General features: G+C 43.8%; 1 protein-coding gene across 1 annotated transcript in view; it reads right to left on the minus strand.

Annotated features, from left to right (window-relative positions):
* Nucleotides 1-23,432, minus strand: part of ttll1 (tubulin tyrosine ligase-like family, member 1) — a gene marked incomplete at its 5' end in the record, with an annotated part of 81,598 nt that overhangs the window by 43,390 nt on the left and 14,776 nt on the right. Inside the window, 2 exons of the mRNA XM_084330265.1 lie at nt 5,115-5,278; nt 20,913-20,999. Coding sequence (XP_084186391.1) covers nt 5,115-5,278; nt 20,913-20,999 — 251 coding nt within the window. The remainder of the gene's footprint in view (nt 1-5,114; nt 5,279-20,912; nt 21,000-23,432) is intronic.

Below are 23,432 nucleotides of genomic sequence, written 5' to 3' on the forward strand. Positions count from 1 at the left end.
ACACACAAGTTATATGTCAGGGTAGCTTACACACAAGTTAGATTTCAGGGTGGCTTACACACAAGTTAGATTTCAGGGTAGCTTACACACAAGTTAGATTTCAGGGTAGTTTACACACAAGTTAGATTTCAGGGTAGCTTACACACAAGTTAGATGTCAGGGTAGCTTACACACAAGTTAGATGTCAGGGTAGCTTACACACAAGTTAGATTTCAGGGTAGCTTACACAGAAGTTAGATTTCAGGGTGGCTTACACACAAGTTAGATTTCAGGGTGGCTTACACACAAGTTATATTTCAGGGTAGCTTACACACAAGTTAGATTTCAGGGTGGCTTACACACAAGTTATTTCATCACCATTTTCAGCTGCTGTTGTGTGTGCTGCAATGTATACCATCCTTTCAAAAGCAGTTCCTTCGAGCCGGATTTGAACCAGCGACCTAAGGATCTCTGACATCGCCACTACAGTCCTCCGCTCTACCAACTGAGCTATCGAAGGGAGCTGACCAATAGACAAGAATTACCCATTTTTGGTACAAAACAAAACAAAAAAACATTCTCAGTATTTTCTTCCGTGCTTCACCCACAGAGGACTCTATAGTGTTATTATCCTAATGGTGACAGTCTCCTATGGAGGATCTTTCTGTTCAAAATGAAAATGTAAAAAGCTAACAATAAAGGCTTTATTTTTGGGTTATAATACCTCTGACTACAATATACACACACTGTGTGCTGTGCTATTTCACCCTACAGTTCAGCTGCTGCTGTGTGTGCTCTAACAGTAAACATTGTTTTTTGAGAGACGTTTGTAAATTTACTGTTCAAAAAGCTAAGAATGGGATTAAATGTATTTCTATTGTTGGGGTTAACTTGTGGAACAATGCTGATATACATTTAAGAATGAGTCATTCACTTTTGGTTTTAAATAAAATGGTTTGGTATCTATCTAATGGTAGCTATTTCTGCTTGGCCAGATCGCTCTTGAAAAAGAGATTTTAATCTCAATGATGCTTATCTGGTTAAATAAAGGATTTGATTGATTGATGATATATAATATTTTGTTATTTTCTTTTTTCAGTTTTGGAGTCTTAATTTGTTAAGAATATAGTACAGGCATGTATAAGCATTATGCTTCAGCCTGTACCTTTTCAGTCATTGCCAAAATCAAAGACCGTTGAATGATTGTGCATATTGTATTGTGTGTGATGACTGAATAAAACTACTACTACTACTACTACTATCTTACCCTCATTTTCAGCCGACTGCACTGCAACACTTATCATGTTTTCAAAAGCAGTTCCTTCGAGCCGGATTTGAACCAGCGACCTAAGGATGTCTGACATTACCACTACAGTCCTCCGCTCTACCAACTGAGCTATCGAAGGGAGCTTACAGGTGTGCCCTAATTAGCACCTCTTTGGTAAAGTTGTCCCAGTATTTTGTTCTAAATTGATTGAGCCTCCGTCTGTTTGTAGATTTCAGGGTGGCTTACACACAAGTTAGATTTCAGGGTGGCTTACACACAAGTTAGATTTCAGGGTAGCTTACACACAAGTTAGATTTCAGGGTGGCTTACACACAAGTTAGATTTCAGGGTAGCTTACACACAAGTTATTTCATCACCATTTTCAGCTGCTGTTGTGTGTGCTGCAATGTATACCATCCTTTCAAAAGCAGTTCCTTCGAGCCGGATTTGAACCAGCGACCTAAGGATGTCTGACATTACCACTACAGTCCTCCGCTCTACCAACTGAGCTATCGAAGGGAGCTGACAGGTGGGCCCTAATTAGCACCTCTTTTTGTAAAGTTGTCCCAGTATTTTGTTCTAAATTGATTGAGCCTCCATCTGTTTGTAGATTTCAGGGTGGCTTACACACAAGTTAGATTTCAGGGTGGCTTACACACAAGTTAGATTTCAGGGTAGTTTACACACAAGTTAGATTTCAGGGTAGCTTACACACAAGTTAGATTTCAGGGTAGCTTATACACAAGTTAGATTTCAGGGTGGCTTACACACAAGTTAGATTTCAGGGTGGCTTACACACAAGTTAGATTTCAGGGTGGCTTACACACAAGTTAGATTTCAGGGTAGCTTACACACAAGTTAGATTTCAGGGTAGTTTACACACAAGTTATATGTCAGGGTAGCTTACACACAAGTTAGATTTCAGGGTGGCTTACACACAAGTTAGATTTCAGGGTAGTTTACACACAAGTTAGATTTCAGGGTAGCTTACACACAAGTTAGATGTCAGGGTAGCTTACACACAAGTTAGATGTCAGGGTAGCTTACACACAAGTTAGATGTCAGGGTAGCTTACACACAAGTTAGATTTCAGGGTAGCTTACACAGAAGTTAGATTTCAGGGTGGCTTACACACAAGTTAGATTTCAGGGTGGCTTACACACAAGTTATATTTCAGGGTAGCTTACACACAAGTTAGATTTCAGGGTAGCTTACACACAAGTTAGATTTCAGGGTGGCTTACACACAAGTTATTTCATCACCATTTTCAGCTGCTGTTGTGTGTGCTGCAATGTATACCATCCTTTCAAAAGCAGTTCCTTCGAGCCGGATTTGAACCAGCGACCTAAGGATCTCTGACATCGCCACTACAGTCCTCCGCTCTACCAACTGAGCTATCAAAGGGAGCTGACCAATGGACAAGAATTACCCATTTTTGGTACAAAACAAAACAAAAAAACATTCTCAGTATTTTCTTCCGTGCTTCACCCACAGAGGACTCTATAGTGTTATTATCCTAATATGGTGACAGTCTCCTATGGAGGATCTTTCTGTTCAAAATGAAAATGTAAAAAGCTAACAATAAAGGCTTTATTTTTGGGTTATAATACCTCTGACTACAATATACACACACTGTGTGCTGTGCTATTTCACCCTACAGTTCAGCTGCTGCTGTGTGTGCTCTAACAGTAAACATTGTTTTTTGAGAGACGTTTGTAAATTTACTGTTCAAAAAGCTAAGAATGGGATTAAATGTATTTCTATTGTTGGGGTTAACTTGTGGAACAATGCTGATATACATTTAAGAATGAGTCATTCGCTTTTGGTTTTAAAGAAAATGGTTTGTATAGCTATTTTTGTATATAATATTTTGTTATTTTCTTTTTTCAGTTTTGGAGTCTTAATTTGTTAAGAATATAGTACAGGCATGTATAAGCATTATGCTTCAGCCTGTACCTTTTCAGTCACTGCCAAAATCAAAGACTGTTGAATGATTGTGCATATTGTATTGCGTGTGATGACTGAATAAAACTACTACTACTACTACTACTATCTTACCCTCATTTTCAGCCGACTGCACTGCAACACTTATCATGTTTTCAAAAGGAGTTCCTTCGAGCCGGATTTGAACCAGCGACCTAAGGATGTCTGACATTACCACTACAGTCCTCCGCTCTACCAACTGAGCTATCGAAGGGAGCTGGCAGGTGTGCCCTAATTAGCACCTCTTTTTGTAAAGTTGTCCCAGTATTTTGTTCTAAATTGATTGAGCCTCCGTCTGTTTGTAGATTTCAGGGTGGCTTACACACAAGTTAGATTTCAGGGTAGTTTACACACAAGTTAGATTTCAGGGTAGCTTACACACAAGTTAGATTTCAGGGTAGTTTACACACAAGTTAGATTTCAGGGTAGCTTACACACAAGTTAGATTTCAGGGTAGCTTACACACAAGTTATTTCATCACCATTTTCAGCTGCTGTTGTGTGTGCTGCAATGTATACCATCCTTTCAAAAGCAGTTCCTTCGAGCCGGATTTGAACCAGCGACCTAAGGATCTCTGACATCGCCACTACAGTCCTCCGCTCTACCAACTGAGCTATCGAAGGGAGTTGACCAATACACAAGAATTACCCATTTTTGGTACAAAACAAAACAAAAAAACATTCTCAGTATTTTCTTCTGTGCTTCACCCACAGAGGACTCTATAGTGTTATTATCCTAATATGGTGACAGTCTCCTATGGAGGATCTTTCTGTTCAAAATGAAAATGTAAAAAGCAAACAATAAAGGCTTTATTTTTGGGTTATAATACCTCTGACTACAATATACACACACTGTGTGCTGTGCTATTTCACCCTACAGTTCAGCTGCTGCTGTGTGTGCTCTAACAGTAAACATTGTTTTTTGAGAGACGTTTGTAAATTTACTGTTCAAAAAGCTAAGAATGGGATTAAATGTATTTCTATTGTTGGGGTTAACTTGTGGAACAATGCTGATATACATTTAAGAATGAGTCATTCGCTTTTGGTTTTAAAGAAAATGGTTTGTATAGCTATTTTTGTATATAATATTTTGTTATTTTCTTTTTTCAGTTTTGGAGTCTTAATTTGTTAAGAATATAGTACAGGCATGTATAAGCATTATGCTTCAGCCTGTACCTTTTCAGTCATTGCCAAAATCAAAGACCGTTGAATGATTGTGCATATTGTATTGTGTGTGATGACTGAATAAAACTACTACTACTATCTTACCCTCATTTTCAGCCGACTGCACTGCAACACTTATCATGTTTTCAAAAGCAGTTCCTTCGAGCCGGATTTGAACCAGCGACCTAAGGATGTCTGACATTACCACTACAGTCCTCCGCTCTACCAACTGAGCTATCGAAGGGAGCTGACAGGTGGGCCCTAATTAGCACCTCTTTTTGTAAAGTTGTCCCAGTATTTTGTTCTAAATTGATTGAGCCTCCGTCTGTTTGTAGATTTCAGGGTGGCTTACACACAAGTTAGATTTTAGGGTAGTTTACACACAAGTTATTTCATCACCATTTTCAGCTGCTGTTGTGTGTGCTGCAATGTATACCATCCTTTCAAAAGCAGTTCCTTCGAGCCGGATTTGAACCAGCGACCTAAGGATCTCTGGTATTGCCACTACAGTCCTCCGCTCTACCAACTGAGCTATCGAAGGGAGCTGGTAAATCACTGACAAACCGAGAGGTTAACAGGTCAGGCGTTGTAACTGGATAAGGGGAGCGCACATGTCTGCCGAAGTGGCCCAGCCATTGGCTGTAAGCCTCCACGGTCATTGGGAGGTCTGTGAGACCTCCTCCCTGCTATGCTGTGATTGGATGAGGTGGTGTGTCACTCACAGGACTTGGTAGTTGCCCAGGGCCTCTCGAGGCGGGTTGCGGTTCCAGCGGCAGTCGGGGAGATCCCCGTTGGGCGTGACGATGTTGAGTGTGTCGTTGATAAGGTTGTACTTCAGGATGCGGTCGTTGGTCGTGGTGGAGGTCAGCGAGGGGGAGGCATTGACCTGGGGGACGTCCACACACACACACACACACACACACACACACACACACACACACACACAAGTATATATAAATGTTAGTACACACAGGAATCTTGCACAAGCCTACACGTATATGTACACGTTTCTCTGTATGTCTGTCTACTCTGTAACACGGTTGTCATGTTTTTTCTCTTTTGTAACGCAGAACTGTGTGTTCTGACACAAAACTCATTTCTGTACCAACAGAACAATAAATAATGATCTGATCTTATCTTCATATACACTCGCACACAAACACACACGCATAAATCATTCATTACCAATTACAAACAATCAAGGGACATGAGCAGTCTAATATTCAGAGACCTTTTAGTTACAAGCAGGTTGATACAACACAAGTACAAGTAAATGCGCACGCACACGCACACGCACACACACACAGGGAGTCATGTTTTCATGCATTGTGGGGACATGCCCACAATGATCACAACTGTGACCTCATTTTCTTCTTCTAAATTCATGCTATATTATGTTATTATGTTATTTGATACTATCTTGTCTAGCACAGTCTCTGGAGCGTAACAGTAAGAAGCATTTTGTATGAAAGTATTCTGTACTTCTGTATGACAACTATTAAAGAACTTGAAAGAACTTGAACTTGCCACAGACTTGCATTCTTTCCCCAGCCCCTTATCCCTGCCCATCATGACTATACACAACACAACACAAACAAACAAACTCGGGACATCCACGGAATTAACATTAGTCATTAAAGTACACAGAAGCGAACATGGAAACTCGGGTTCTGTGGAATGAATACTGTGGAATGTAAGCAGGCATGAGCTCACACTTTAATTCCCCCCCCTCCCCCTCCCCCACAGGGAGCTTCTTTATCAGGCAGGAAGCCGACCACAGTGATAATGTGTCGTTAGCAGCAGCTGCTGTGGGGTTGGATGTAAATACATAAACATGGGAGAGAGAAAAAAAAGAAAAGGGGGACAAGGAGAAGCAGACACACGACATTTGATCGTTTGTGTCAACGTTTCCACCCGCGGCTCCTCTGTCGAGACAAAGGGACACAGTGTTGTCACGACGACGTTCAGTGGGAGAGCCGATAGAGAGCCACTTGTCTCATCAGCTGGCGGGGCAGTGAGTTGGCGGGACCAGGGCATTGGTCACACCTGGGGCACCTCGTCAGAGAGGGGGCCTCGCAGGTGTGCTCTGTCGGATCGGGGGTTTGGTCGGTTCAGTGTCTGTTTCTCCTCCGTCACGTTGCAGCCCGCACAGGCTTTTTGTGTGTGTTTTTTTCTTCGACATTTTTGGAGTTAATTGTCGGCGATGTTGGCTTATGTGCCGAGAAGAGGAGGACTTTTACTGCCGGAGGTCACAGGCTGGTGGCTGGGGTGTGGTGGACTGGAGGTCAGAGGCTGGTGGCTGGGGTGTGGTGGACTGGAGCTCAGAGGCTGGTGGCTGGGGTGTGGTGGACTGGAGGTCAGAGGCTGGTGGCTGGGGTGTGGTGGACTGGAGGTCAGAGGCTGGTGGCTGGGGTGTGGTGGACTGGAGCTCAGAGGCTGGTGGCTGGGGTGTGGTGGACTGGAGGTCACAGGCTGGTGGCTGGGGTGTGGTGGACTGGAGGTCAGAGGCTGGAGGCTGGGGTGTGGTGGACTGGAGGTCAGAGGCTGGTGGCTGGGGTGTGGTGGACTGGAGGTCAGAGGCTGGAGGCTGGGGTGTGGTGGACTGGAGGTCAGAGGCTGGAGGCTGGGGTGTGGTGGACTGGAGGTCAGAGGCTGGAGGCTGGGGTGTGGTGGACTGGAGGTCAGAGGCTGGAGGCTGGGGTGTGGTGGACTGGAGGTCAGAGGCTGGAGGCTGGGGTGTGGTGGACTGGAGGTCAGAGGCTGGAGGCTGGGGTGTGGTGGACTGGAGGTCAGAGGCTGGAGGCTGGGGTGTGGTGGACTGGAGGTCAGAGGCTGGAGGCTGGGGTGTGGTGGACTGGAGGTCAGAGGCTGGTGGCTGGGGTGTGGTGGACTGGAGGTCAGAGGCTGGAGGCTGGGGTGTGGTGGACTGGAGGTCAGAGGCTGGAGGCTGGGGTGTGGTGGACTGGAGGTCAGAGGCTGGTGGAGGACACGCAGAAGCAGACCTCATAATAATAATAATAATAATATATTTGATTTGTAATGCGCTTTAAAATTGTGGAGCCAATCTTAAAGCGCTACATTTTAAAAGAACATAAAAACTAGCAAGAGTAAAGGAAGATAAAAAAAATAGGCAAGACTAAAGCTAGCAAGGAGTCAAAAGAAAACTAAAACTAGTAACAGAGTTAAGAGAAAAGAACATAAAATGTGTGGAGCAAAACATTTGATAAAAATCAGCAAAAGGCTCTAAAAACATGAGTTTTGAGGCCCTTCTTCCGGTCCTGTCTCCAGAACCAGGGGGAACCGGTCCAGTCTCCAGAACCAGGGGGAACCGGTCCTGTCTCCAGAACCAGGGGGAACCGGTCCAGTCTCCAGAACCAGGGGGAACTGGTCCAGTCTCCAGAACCAGGGGGAACCGGTCCAGTCTCCAGAACCAGGGAGAACCGGTCCAGTCTCCAGAACCAGGGGGAACCGGTCCTGTCTCCAGAACCAGGGGGAACCGGTCCAGTCTTCAGAACCAGGGGGAACCGGTCCTGTCTCCAGAACCAGGAAGAACCGGTCCAGTCTCCAGAACCAGGAAGAACCAGTCCAGTCTCCAGAACCAGGGGGAACCGGTCCTGTCTCCAGAACCAGGAAGAACCGGTCCAGTCTCCAGAACCAGGAAGCACCAGGGGGAACAGGTCCAGTCTCCAGAACCAGGAAGAACCGGTCCTGTCTCCAAACCAGGAAGAACCGGTCCAGTCTCCAGAACCAGGGGGAACCGGTCCACCGGTCCAGTCTCCAGAACCAGGGAGAACCGGTCCTGTCTCCAGAACCAGGAAGAACCGGTCCAGTCTCCAGAACCAGGGAGAACCGGTCCAGTCTCCAGAACCAGGGAGAACTGGTCCAGTCTCCAGAACCAGGGAGAACCGGTCCTGTCTCCAGAACCAGGGGGAACCGGTCCTGTCTCCAGAACGACAATATATATTGTCTCAAATGACAATATATACCCCTGTGAATATTATTGCACGGATCGGAATACGGGCGCGCAACCATAGAGGGGGCGTTAGTTCTACAACCATAGAGGGGGCGTTAGTTCTACAACCATAGAGGGGGCGTTAGTTCTACAACCATAGAGGGGGCGTTAGTTCTACAACCATAGAGGGGGCGTTAGTTCTACAACCATAGAGGGGGCGTTAGTTCTACAACCATAGAGGGGGCGTTAGTTATGCAGATGAGAATTCTTGGACGTCACAGGTACCCGAAATTCAGAATAGCTTAGTTCAGTGAGGGAGTATCTCGTGAACTCGAGACTGGACTGATGAGCCAAAATGAGAATTAGAGGCACAGACCCCATTGATATAACCCCACATTGCTATAAAACAAAAAAATGCCATTTATAAGACACAGGACCTTTAAATAAATGAATGCAACACTCCCAGACATACCCCACGCGAAGGTAAGGAAAAACTCACTAAAACCTAGCAATAGGAAAAAATGCAGGAGAGAAAACTTAGGCTATGGTTAGACTAGTGTATTCCTGGCGTTTTTTTAAACGTTTTTGACGACGTTTCATGTCCTATCTACACAGAAACGCGTTTTTTGGCGTTTTTTTGTGGATACGGCTGAAACGCAAAATTGTGTTTGCGTTTGGAGATACGCAAAAAAAACGAGTCGACAACAGCGTGTAGTCAGCACGCTAGCCGTTGTTGCGAAAACGCCCATGCGCAGTAGATACCATCTGCGTGCCCTTCTGGTGACAACAGTGTGTGTGTTTGGGACAGAGCTCCGTGTCCCAAATAGCTTCAGCTACCATGTGTTGTCAAGTTATTGTTATAAGGACCCCAGTCCAAGCTACAACAGTCTGCATTCCCTTAACAATTGTTTGTATTGAGCCGTATTGTATTGTACCCATATGCAATATGTTAAATAAAGTTTACATCCATTCATTCTGCTAGCATTACCGATTGCATGAGCAGCTGGCTAACGTGAGCTATCAGGATTCAGACCCTGTTAGCTCAGAGTTCCTCTTTCAACTTAAGAAGCATTAAACAAAATGGCCCAGTCATCTATTCACCTTTGTTTAATACACACAGCGTTGTCTCTAATGTTATCTAACTACTGATAGCTCGCGATATCATCAGTTTTGATGCTGGCTAAGTAGCGTGAGCTAACGTTAGCTTCTAGCCACAATGCTATATTGTTATAATGGCATACTCCATTGACGTTAGCATGCAGCTAACAATGCTACAATGCTACCGATCGTTTTTTAGCCTAAACTATCCGCTCTTGGTGGTCACTTGTGTTGATGTTAGTTTTGTTTCATCAACAAATGACAGGCAGAACACACAGTGAATGTATCCGTTTTGTTTATTGCACTTTTATTAGGCTTTGCTGAAAAATTATTGCTGCATTGAGTAAAGCAAGATGGTGGCGCGGCATAGGCGCCTGCCTTATTGACATTTTCTTTTGCTGGAGCTTCCACCAGGAAGTGTATTGGCACATTCGTTCTGATTGGTTGAAATTGCCTTCATGTTTGCCACCTACTGCCACCTACTGCTTTGGCAGTGTACTACATCAGTGTGCTCTGGTGACAAAAACGAAAAAAAAACGAAAGTGTGACTCGAGGCGCATGACGTCGCGGCGATACGCGGCGATGCGTATAAGAAAACAATACGAAGATGATACGAAAGGTGTAACCTCAGCCTTAGAAGGGCCGTTCAAGGGGGGGATCTCCCTTCTTAGATGTCTGTGATATTAGTGTTGCAATAAAACAGGCGAGACAGTTGGTAAGCATGCACTCATGTGTAATGAAGCACAGATAAGTGCATGCACATCTAGAGACCTCAAAACCTACTCTAGCGAGGCCTTCAACCTTGAACTGGAGAGTCTGGACTGGTCAGATGAACTCAATGGTACACTGGTTGACGAAACATGGCTTGGTTTCAAAACCAAATTCTCAGCAATACTAAACGACATGGCCCCCCTAAGAACCACCAGGGTAAAAAATCGCGCTGAGCCGTGGATGCACTCCGAAATACTGGCCGCTATGAAAACCAGAGACAAAAAATGCTCTGAGTTTCGTAAAAGTCAGTCAAAGCTTACTAAAAGCACGAGCAGTGAACTCCAAGCCCACGTGACTGAACTCAAACTAGAAAGAAACAGACTAAGAAACGACGTAAACTCCATGATCAAAACTGCAAAAAAGAATTTCATCAATGACAAAACTGAGGAAAACAAAAACAAACCACGTGAACTTTGGAAATTACTCAATAATCAACTAGGATGCAGTAAAAAACTTAAAACCAGATTCTCAAACATAAACATAAAAACTGACAACACGCTCATCACAGACAAGCTGGATGTAGCCAATTACTTAAACATTTTCTTCACAAACATAGCCACAACACTGGTAAACAAACTACCCTCCCACTCAGGGCTTTATGGGGTAGAACACATAGTAGCTTTCTACAAAAACCTAGGGGTCCGCAAGGACGACTTCAAGCTGGAAACGGTAACAACAGATGAGGTACTCAATAAACTGAGCGCCCTCCAACCTAACAAGGCCACTGGCCATGACAACATCCCCTCCAAATTCCTCAGAGACTCAGCAGCCGCCATCACACCAATCATCACACACATAATAAACCTCTCCATAAAACAGGGACACGTCCCCAAGGACTTCAAAATTGCGAGGGTGACCCCTCTGCACAAAAAGGGCAGCAAATTAGACCCAGGCAACTACCGCCCTGTTTCTATTCTCACCTCCATCTCGAAAGTCATGGAAAAAATAGTCTACGAACAGGTCGAAAAGTACCTAGCGGAAAAAAATCTAATCTACGAATTCCAATCTGGCTTCAGAACATCCCACTCCACTGACACATGCCTTCTCTATTTGAATGACCACATCAAACAAGAGGTGGACGCAGGCAAATACTGCGGCATGGTCATGCTGGACCTACAAAAGGCCTTTGACACGGTCAATCACTCCATTCTGATTGACAAGCTAAAAGCAATTGGTTTTGATAGTCTATCAGTGAGCTGGATGCAATCCTACCTTGAGGGGAGGGAACAGATGGTGGAGGTAAACGGTACCCTATCCCCCCCCCTCACAGTGAGCTGTGGTGTTCCACAAGGAAGCATACTAGGACCGCTACTGTTCCTAATTTATGCAAATGACATGTCGTCAGCTTGTGACTGCAACTTGTTCCTGTTTGCGGACGACTCAGCCCTGCTGGTCTCTGACAAGAACAAGTTACAGGTTGAAAAAACCCTCAGCTCGGAACTAGGCAGAATCTGCATATGGCTCGCTGATAACAAACTATCATTACACATGGGCAAAACAGAGTCCATTCTCTTCGGGTCAAATAACAAACTCAGCAAGACCGACGGCTTCTCAGTTACAGTGGGTGACAATATTGTCACAAGGAAAGATGAAATTACCTACCTGGGGTCCATCCTAGAGGCTAATCTCTCCTGTGACAAAATGGCATCCAATGTAATAAAAAAAGTCAACCAACGAACTCGATTCTTGTACCGGATCTCCTCTCTGGTAAACAAGAACACCCTGAAGACTCTGGCAGGAGCACTCATTCAGGGGTACTACGACTATGCTTGCACCTCATGGTACCAAAGCACCTCAAAGGCGCTAAAAACAAAATTACAAACATCTCAAAACAAACTGGTCAGACTACTGCTTGACCTTACTCCTAGAACCCACCTCACCCCTGCCCACTTCGACAACCTAGGATGGCTTAGAGTAGACGACAGAGTACAACAACTTGCAATGGGCCTGGTCTACAAGATACACTACACGACCAAGGTACCCATGTACATGTCAAAATACTTCCCAAAGGTCAGTGAATACCACGATCACAACACCAGAGGGAGCTCCACAAATCATGTCAAACCCAGATTCGGCTCAAATAAGGGACTAAACACGTTTCGCAATTATGCCACATCAATGTGGAACGCCCTACCCAAAGCTGTAAAGGAATGTGGATCACTACCCACTTTCAAAACCTCTCTCAAGGGACACCTACGGGAGACTGCAATTCAACACTGGCCCCTGTAAATATCCTAACCCAATCATTCCAACCCCCTCCAATGTACAGTCATTTACCTAGTATGGTTTTGTCAATAGTTCAATGTACAATTGTGTTTGTTTGTACAGTGTCTCCTCCCCCCCCCCCCTCAATGTACAGTGTTACTTGTTTATACAGTATGCCCCCCCGCCCCCCCCCCCCCCCCAACCACCTCCAATGTAAATTACCCAGTATGGTTGTCAATATCCCAATGTACCCAACCCCCCCCACCCAACCTCCAATGTACAGTTTCTACGTCAAATGTATATACTCCCTTTTCTTGACTCCTTCTGTATCACAAACAGTACTGTATTTGCAAATCTGGTATGTCATAAATGTATAGATGTAGCAGTACTGACTATCTGTATGTCATGTATGTCATATATGTCTATATGAATTGAAAATGGGGGACCCTGATGGAAACAAGACAAACGTCTTTCTCAGGTCTGCATCCCCTTAACAATTGTATGTATTGAGCCGTACTGTATTGTACCCATTCTGCAATCTGTTAAATAAAGTTTTCATTCATTCATTCATTCATGCAATAGCAACTGAACATTTTGAATGATTGAAAAATAGAGCTGATGGCGGATCTATTTGAACCAGCCCCTGTAACCTGCATCCCAGCCCCTGTAAGCTGCATCTCTGATGTAATGTTAGGATAATAGAGAGCCACTTCTTCCATCAACTGGCAGTCAGCTGTTTGGTGAGACAAGTGGCTCCAAATTCCAAGTGAATCATTTTTGTTTTTTTGTTTCAGTTGGTTCATGATTTCATGATTTTCGAGGAAAGACTGTTTTTGACCGTAAGTATTGTTTGTGTTGAAACAAAAGACCCGTTCAGATGGTTCAGAGTCTGTTTTGCCTCTGCCACCGCCGATCCCGTCACACGTATATTATATACCTACGTGTTGTCAGCCAAATTGGCACATGGTAAACAACACTTAATGCCAACATGCAGATAAAGAGAGGATAAGGAAGGCTTTAGCGCCTGTTGTTCACACGCTACCTTCGTCCAAAGCAACACGACAACACAGCTATTCTCCAGTGCTTCAGGGTGCCTTGCCCGCTCATTGTGACGGCGCTCGCTTATTCTTTTTTGTGCATGTCACAGTAGAAAGCCATTTTATTGTGAGATTTCTAGGCCTGTCACGACTAAGGATTTGTATAGTCGACTTTGATTGGCCAAAATATAAAAATAAATATATATACATTTGGGCTGTGGGGGGTGCTTAATGTCTGAAGGAGTCGACTGAAGGCTTCTTGTCCTCTGTGAAAACATGCAATTGGTCCACTGATGGATACATCTTGATATTTGTCTAGTCTAGTGTGTTCATCAAAAAAATTACTATACTTTTTTATTTTATTTTTTGCATTCCACTAAGAGGTTGGCAGTCGACTACGGCTCCTTTCGATCAATTAGTCGACTATTCGAGGTCAGCCCTAGAGATTTCTGGTATACGTAAGGGCACAAAAGTTTGACTTTCTACTTTGACGTGTGCGAAAAGAAGCGAGGCGCATTGCAGCGAGTGGCCCGGCCCATCCCCAAGCACCAACGCATACCCGACAAGCTCCACAGAGCCGTGGCGCGTCAGGGGAAAATGCATTTATGTGAATACAGCCTTATAAGGACACAAGAGCAAAAGATACACCAGGAACCTTGATATTAAATCACACACACACAGACAGTCATCCAGTGTCTCTCACTCATGCACAAACACACACACACACACACACACACACACACACACACACACACACACACACACACACACACACACACACACACACACACTCTCTCTCTCTCTCTCTCTCTCTCTCTCTCTCTCTCTCTCTCTCTCTCTCTCTCTCACACACTCACACACTCACACACACACACACACACACACACACACACACACACACACACACACACACACACACACACACACACACACACACACACACACACACACACACACACACACACACACACACACACACACACACACACACACACACACACACACACACACACACAGGGAGTCATGTTTTCATGCATTGTGGGGACATGCCATAGACTTGCATTCTTTCCCCAACCCCTTATCCCTGCCCATCATGACTATACACCCTCCCACTCAGGGCATTGTGGGGTAGAACATATCATAGCCTACTACAATAACCTAGGGGTCCGCAAAGACGATTTCAAACTAGAAATGGTAACAACAGCTGAGGTACTCAAAAAACAGAGTGCCCTCCAACCTAACAAGGCCACTGGCCATGACAACATCCCCTCCAAATTCCTCAGAGACTCAGCAGCCACCATCACCCCAGTCATCATCACACACATAATAAACCTCTCCATAAAACAGGGACACGTACCCAAAGACTTAAAAATTGCAAGAGTAACCCCCCTGCACAAAAAGGGCAGCAAATTAGACCCAGGCAACTACCGCCCTGTTTCTATTCTTACCTCCATCTCGAAAGTCATGGACAAATTTTTTATACGAACAGGTCGAAAAGTATCTTGCGGAAAAAAATCTTATCTTCGAATTCCAATCTGGCTTCAGAACATCCCACTCCACTGACACATGCCTTCTCTATTTGAACGACCACATCAAACAAGAGGTGGACACGGGCAAATACTGCGGCATGGGCGTGGTCATGCTGGACCTACAAAAGGCCTTCGACACTGTCAATCACTCCATTCTGATTGACAAGCTAAAAGCAATTAGTTTTGATAGTCTATCAGTGAGCTGGATGCAATCCTACCTGGAAGAGGGAGAACAGATGGTGGAGGTAAATGGTACCCTATCCCCCCCCCTCCCAGTGAGCTGTGGTGTTCCACAAGGAAGCATACTAGGACCGCTACTGTTCCTAATTTATGCAAATGGCATGTCGTCAGCTTGTGACTGCAACTTGTTCTTGGTCGCAGACGACTCAGCCCTGCTGGTCTCTGACAAGAACAAGTTACAGGTTGAAAAAACCCTCAGCTCGGAACTAGGCAAAATCTGCACCTGGCTCGCTGACAACAAACCTGGGTAAAACAGAGTCCATTCTCTTCGGTTCAAATAACAAACTATGCAAGGCCGACGGCTTCTCAGTTACAGTGGGTGACAATATTGTCACAAGGAAAGATGAAATTACATACCTAGGTTCCATCCTAGAGGCTAATCTTTCCTGTGACAAAATGGCATCCAATGTAATAAAAAATGTCAACCAACGAACTAGATTCTTGTACCGGATCGCCTCTCTGGTAAACAAGAATACCCTGAAGACTCTGGCAGGAGCACTCATTCAAGGGTACTACGACTATGCTTGCACCTCATGGTACCAAAGCACCTCAAAGGCGCTAAAAACTAAATTACAAACATCACAAAACAAACTGGTCAGACTACTGCTGACCAGTAAGAAGAACAGTAAGAAGCATTTTGTATGAAAGTATTCTGTACTTCTGTATGACAACTATTAAAGAAACTTGAAACTTGACCTTACTCCTAGAACCCACCTCACCCCTGCCCACTTTGACAACCTAGGATGGCTTAGAGTAGACGACAGAGTACAGCAACTTGCAATGGGCCTGGTCTACAAGATACACTACACGACTAAGGTACCCATGTACATGTCAAAATACTTCCCAAAGGTTAATGAATACCACGACCACAACACCAGAGGGAGCTCCACAAATCATGTTAAACCCAGATTCGGCTCAAACAAGGGACTAAACACGTTTCGCAATTATGCCACATCAATGTGGAACGCCCTACCCACAGTTGTAAAGGAATGTGAATCACTACCCACTTTTAAAACCACTCTCAAGGAGCACCTACGGGAGACTGCAATTCGAAACTGGACCCTGTAAATGTCCTAACCCAACCCCTTCCAATGTACAGTAAATGTCCTAACCCAATAATACACGAGACCCTCTTCTTGGGACCAAGTAAGGTTTCGTCGATAATCCAATGTACAGTTACCCACCCCGCCTACCCCCCCCCCCCCCAACCACCTCCTATGTACAGTCCCCCCCCCCCACCCCACCTACCCAACCCCCCGCCCCACCCCATCCAATGTACAGTTTCTTCGTCAAATGTATATACTCTCTTTTTTAAACTCTTTTTGTATCACAAACAGTACTGTATTTGTAAATCTGGTATGTCATAAATGTATAGATGTAGCAGTACTGTCTATCTGTATGTCATGTATGTCATATATGTTATGATGAATTGAAAATGGGGGACCCTGATGTAAACAAGACAAAAGTCTTTCTCTGGTCTGCATCCCCTTAACAATTGTGTGTATTGAGCTGTACTGTATTGTACCCATTCTGCAATCTGTTAATACAATTTTCAATCAATCAATCAATCAATCAAAACAGTATGCCTAACCCTAACCCTTACCTTAGCTTAACCCCGACCGTATCCTAACCCAATAACCATGATCCCTAACCCTAACCCTTTCACTGCCACACTACCAAACGGTTAACCCGTTCACTGTGACAATACAGAAGGTTAACCCTTTCACTGCCAGACGACAGCAGGTTAACCCTTTCACTACCACACTACAGAAGGTTAACCCGTTACTATCACACTACAGACGGTTAACCGTCTGTAGTGTGATAGTAAAGGGTTAACCTTCTGTAGTGTGGTAGTGAAAGGGCTAAAGTAGCTCCATCACTTGTGGGGGACATTTGGTCCCCACAACGGTAGAAAAACAAGGTCCGCACACACTTCCCCCCTGGAGAGATTCCAGTCCCACTGCATGGACAGAGACACTGCGGTCTCTCAGCTGTTCCTATCCGTTCTGACGAGAGCTTGACATTGGCACGCAGGCAGTCCTGCCCGGGGTGCACCAGATATCTCACAGCAACACGTAACTATAGCATGACTGTACAATACCAGAACAGGCTGAGTCATGGGAACAATGAACTGAGGAAATATAAAAATATTATATTGTGTGTGTGTGTGTGTGTGTGTGTGTGTGTGTGACCTCTTTGAGTCTTGTGCTCACCAGAGATGTACTCATAATTCTATTAACTTTTTCAGCATGAAGGGGAAAAGCATGAACATTTTTCTAATTAGTCTTGTTTTTCTAAGATCACATCAACCGATTGATCGACAAATAGGGAGGACAGTCCTAGATTATTGTTATGTCTCACAAGTATAGTAAAACAAGTGTGTGTGAGTGTGAGTGTGTGTGTGTGTGTGTGTGTGTGTGTGTGTGTGTGTGTGTGTGTGTGTGTGTGTGTGTGTGTGTGTGTGTGCGTGCGTGTGTGGTAGGAAATATTAGAGCTGCACTATCTAACTTTGCGAGGGAAATCTCACTCTCAGAAAGGTAAAGAATTTCTTAACTAAATAAACAAACTGTCCTCAGGGTAAAACTGAGTGTGTCAAGCCAGAACACTACCTAGAGGGTTTCTGATTTACTCTGTTGTTTACAGTTCAATTTACAGGGTTCCCACAGACATTGCAAAATGAAATTCAACGACTTTTAAGTCCTTTTCCAAGCACTATTTCTCATTTTCAAGGATGTCACTCGAAGGATACAATTCACTTTGAAATGCTGTTTTTTTAAGCATCATCTTCTTGGCCTGCTTGCCAGCTAGAGCATCACACGCCAAGAAATGAGGAAAAGCAGTTGGAGCGCGACAGCGACTCGTCAGATTTGATTAAAACAACAACAAAAAACGATTTCTTGATTCAGAACAACTTGATCATGGATGAACAAAACATTCAATGCGAATGGTTGATTTGAATTTCAATGACTTTTTAAGCACCTTGTTAAAAAATTGGCTGTTTTCAAGGAATTCCAGGCCTTGACTTTGTTTTGTAAAAAATCAAGCACTTTAAGCACTTCAAGGACCTCGTGCGAACCCTGAATTTATAATATCAAGAAGAATCACCCAGGCTTCCATTTGGTTCACACTGCCTCAAAAAGTTTTACCTTCGGTGTATGATGACACAATAGAAAATAAAAAGAAGTCTTCACAGGAATTACACAATACAGGTTTGACTTTCTTTACAAAAAAGCTTTACAAACGATACATAGTTTGTAAAAGACAAGGACACACAATGTCATAGATGCAAAGCCAACCAGTCTTACACAAAGTGCATTGCCTGAGAGCTGCCAATAGGGGGAAAAGTGGCGCATGTCGCGAGTGAATGACGGAATGACTGAGTGAGTTAGCGATTGCCAGTCATAGAGTTGTTTTGCATCTAAAAATTATATGCAGGTATTCCTGACTAGGTTTGTGTGCCACACACTGTTCGTTCAGCTCAAATTCCACACAGAGGAACATTTAGTTTTGTCTCGACTAAAATAGATCAGATTGGCGTCTGGATAGAAATAGCTTGGACTTAGCCTGGAAACCCAGCAGCTGACCATACACGTGCCAAAATTAGTCAATGGAAATATGACAAGTAAATATACAGTATACATGTAAGAGAGAGGCAATGGATTCGGAACGGGACAACATGAAACAAATAATGACAGAGGTAACCTACTTTAGGATGTAACTGAGTATATCATATTAGGCTATAAAGGCCAAAACATGGCCTATAAATGTTCCGGGGCTCTGGGGTTTACGGAATCTCACACCAACTTTAAAATCGGAAACAATATTGAATGACTTCTAATAATACAACTGTTATGTTTATCTGCTCTAACATTGTCTTTTAAATGAGGTCACAGATACACCTTCAACACACACACAGCACGCACACACACACACAGCACGCACACACACAGCACGCACACACACAGCACACACACACAGCACGCACACACAGCACGCACACACAGCACGCACACACAGCACGCACACACACACACAGCACACACACAGCACACACACACAGCACGCACACGCTTTACAACACACTTAAACATCCACATGCAAAACTCAACCCTGAGGGCACTGAAACTTACTTAACCCTTTCACGACCACACTACCAAAGGGTTAACACTTTCACGGCGACAATACGGAATGTAAACCCTTTCACTACCACACTACAGAAGGCTAACCCTTTCACTACAGAAGGTTAACCCTTTCACTACCACACTACAGTGAGTTAACCTTCTGTAGTGTGGTAGTGAAAGGTTAACCATCTGTAGTGTGGCAGTGAAAGGGTTAAGGCTTTGTCCAGACTAAAACGATTTAGATCTTTTTCGTTTCGTTTTCATTTAAAAAAAGGTTTCCGTAAAAACGAAAACGTCTCAAGATAATAAGTGCGTGCCACAAATTTACAAAATAAATGTCTTTCCTGTTTTAGACGTCGCTCTTTTATTTTGAAAACCCCGACCGGAAGTGTTGTCGATCGTTGTTTTCGATAACTTGTGTGTCCGGTTCTGTGCTTTTGAGCCAACGCTAGTTTTCAACGGATAGGAGAGACACACACACACCGCAGCGCAAGTGCAGCTTCACAGGCAGCCGTTGATGAGGAGGAGGAAGAGCTGTGGATTTTAATCGGCAGGAGAGAGAGAGAGAGCTCAAAGCCATATATAATATAATAGCCCCGTGGTGCGGTCGGAGGCAGCTCAAACTACCTGTGTTGTAATAAATTAATTGATTGATGTTTAACTTGTCCGTGTGTGTCCAGTCCTTTCGACTAGCAAACGATGTCTGTATTTAACGTTACCTCAGGACACCACTGTAATTGCAGCAAACGTTGTCTGTATTTAACGTTACCTCAGGATACCACTGTCTATTGTATTTAGTTGGTTAGCTATTTAGCTAATGTTGCTAGCATTGGATAGCATTAACGCTAGCTGGCTACAGCTCAACACCAGCCATGGGAATACTATTTAATAAATTATGGAGGCTTTTTAATCGTCAAGGTAAGAGAAGATTTGTCATGATCAATTGAAGGGGTATGCTATGGAACACTATGTGCTTGTACACTTCTAGCCAGGACATATCTGGACATATATGTATATGTATCATGTTTATTTTTTTTGTTGGCTGGGTTTTGCATGCGGATTAAGGGAGATATCAATCTGTTGTCGACGGTGGTAGTACAGGTACTACTCTGTACATGCCATTGTTGTTGTGATGTTTTCACACGCAGGGTAAGGGAGAGGTGGGCTATCGTGTCATCGGTTCAGGAGAAGACGCGTATCGCTTGTAAAGATGGTGACGCAATGGGGGGCGTCTTCAGAATTGCGCACTCTGGGAGCTGGTCTCAGAAAGTAGCGTCTTCAGGCTGCCAGAACGCAGTTCCGTGTGGCTGAAAGGTGCAAACGATCAAATACTTTGCCTGATACGACCGAAATCGTTTTAGTCTGGACATAGCCTAAGACTCAAAAGGATGTAAAAGTTGGTTTCACTGTGTGAGCAAGTATCTCTGGGCAGCAAACTGCAAGATGCCTTTTAGCTGCGTCTTTCATTTTACAACTCCTTGGTCTCTTCTTCACACAATTATGAAAGGGACACACTTTGCATTCCATACAATCTGTGCGCAAAAAAATATTCCATGTGAACTCATACCTCAATAAGCCATGGCTTGAGTTTGTCATCAATGATGATGTCATACCCATAACATTCAAAGCAGTGCTTATCGTTGTTCATCACGGGCTAGAGAGAGAGGGAGAGGGAGAGAGAGGGAGAGAGGGAGAGAGAGAGGTTGTTGAGTGAGAAGAGACACAGAGACAGAGAATCAGGAAACAAAGGCACTGAACTAAAGTAACCTTAAGTCCATAATACATACATGGGTGAGATTTTGAGGCAATGGCTAAATGCAGTTTCAAGTACACAATTACACAACATGCATGCACGACCTGTGGAACATCCAGTATGACAAACGAGAGTATGGACAAGATGGGTGCCATAGCTTATCCCAAGCTCCACCCTCTTTTCTTGACCCTCCTATCACAAGTGTTGCTTTCCTCAGTCAAGCTAAGAGAAGGCGGAGCTTGGGATCGGTCAATTATGTAATGCAATGCAAATTGCCACTTGTTGGCTTAGCCGCAAAGCCGTAATACACAATCATTTTCACAGAAAAAGTTGTTTATGAATCTATCTATCTATCTACCTATCTATCTATCGACCTTAACTCATTCAGCGCCATCGCTTAATGAGCCAGGGGGCGCTAGAATGCCATCGCTTTAATCAATGGGGAGACTGTGACATTTGCGAGTGCTTAAAATATATCTTATATTATAGCTATGGCCTATGGGTCTAATACACCCGTCGATTGTCAGTGAGTTGCTTCCAGTCAACATGCACAAAACAGATAGTTTTTTCATCCGTACATTTCCGTTTTATACCGTTTTGAATATGAATATAGTTTGGGTGCTTCTGAGTAATTCCAGGAAAAGACGCGATAATAGCGTTTTAGTGGAATACACTTATCACGTTGTCATTTTTCGCCTGATTATCGAATCTTCCTGAAATCAACGCTAGATTATCATTATTATCCTTCCTCGTGCATACATGAAATGGCCCTCATAGCGGGGCGCTCGCCCCCACCCCCACCGCAGCCAACGGTAAAAAGCACATACACAGTCCACACAGATAGCTTTGATCGCGGTAGAAAGAAATATCAGATCAACGCAAGATTGGATCTCTGATGTAATGCAAAAGAAAGAATCCAATTATCTGATCGCTATTCCAAATACTGCTCGTGGAGGTCCGTCCCACATTGTCCGGCATTGCATATGAAGGGGGGGGGGGGGGGGGGGGGGGGCAGCATCGCAGATGTAATGTTGTAAATGCTAGTCCTGCCAGAGTATTTAAACCCCACCCGCGCGGCTCAGATCATCCCAGAAAAGAAACTACACCATTTCTAATGGAGTGCAATACCGGCTGGAAGGCGTAGGCAGCGGTATTTGCCCTTTTGCGAGCTCAGACCCATTCCCAATGATAACATCAGGCTGGATGGATGAAAAATGAATGGATATAGCTAATAAAAGAAATAACGATTAAAACCCGACTATACTCGTGATTGGCGCTGAACGATTGGCGAGTTAACCCGACTTTACTCGTGATTGGCGCTGAATGAGTTAACCCTAACTTTTAACCATTCACACTAACATTACTTACAAATTTAAAATAAATGTGTAATCTGTTACCTAATCAATTTATACCTACCTAGTGCTTTCACTGTCTACAACTGCCCTACACTGTAATCATAATAATCTTAACTATCCACCTCATTATAGTCTACCCATATACTCTGTATGATAGCATGTACAACAGTGCTGTATATGCCACATATATACATTATATATTTATATTTACCACATATATATACATATCCATATCTGTCTGAATTGACCTATAACTCATATAACTGTATGATAGCATGTGCAATAATGCTGTATATACCGTATATATATACACCTGTCTGTACATACCTGCACATACTCCTTTTACATAATTTGTAGATACTATATATCTGTATATATCCCTTACCTACTCTTACTCGCTGCTGGCCAGTATGACTACAACCATACTGTCTTTATACCTGTATCACTGTACATATTGGTATTACAACTCTGTACATACATCTGATTAGCACTACACCCAGTAGTACCAATTAATATATTTTATACCCAGTTTAATCACCTGTGCATTGCATATTACCATTGCACTTTACTGTTACATTTGCACTTTGGTTTGATGCCAAACCTCTTTTTGTTGTACTGTACTTGTGCTGTATGATGACAATAGATTTGAATCGAATAGAATCTAAACGTCTATGGGATCTAGACACTACCATTACCCAGGGAGTTGCCTCAGGATTGTTGCTTTAATAATGTAGGTAAACCTTGTTGCCAGGAAACTTCTGAATAAATTTTTTTATCCTGTTAAATCAACAGAGTTGCCTGGTGTGTCGACCCCATAACATGGAAGAACATCACCTGGGAGAAAAGGGAAGTGTGTGTTGAGTTGTACGTGCTGTAAAGTGGTAGTGATAGAAGTGTGTGTTGAGTTGTACGTGCTGTAAAGTGGTAGTGATAGAAGTGTGTGTTGAGTTGTACGTGCTGTAAAGTGATAGAAGTGTGT

The sequence above is a fragment of the Notolepis coatsorum genome (assembly GCF_963971535.1).
Source record: "Notolepis coatsorum genome assembly, chromosome: 15".
NCBI classification, from domain to species: Eukaryota; Metazoa; Chordata; class Actinopteri; order Aulopiformes; family Paralepididae; genus Notolepis; species Notolepis coatsorum.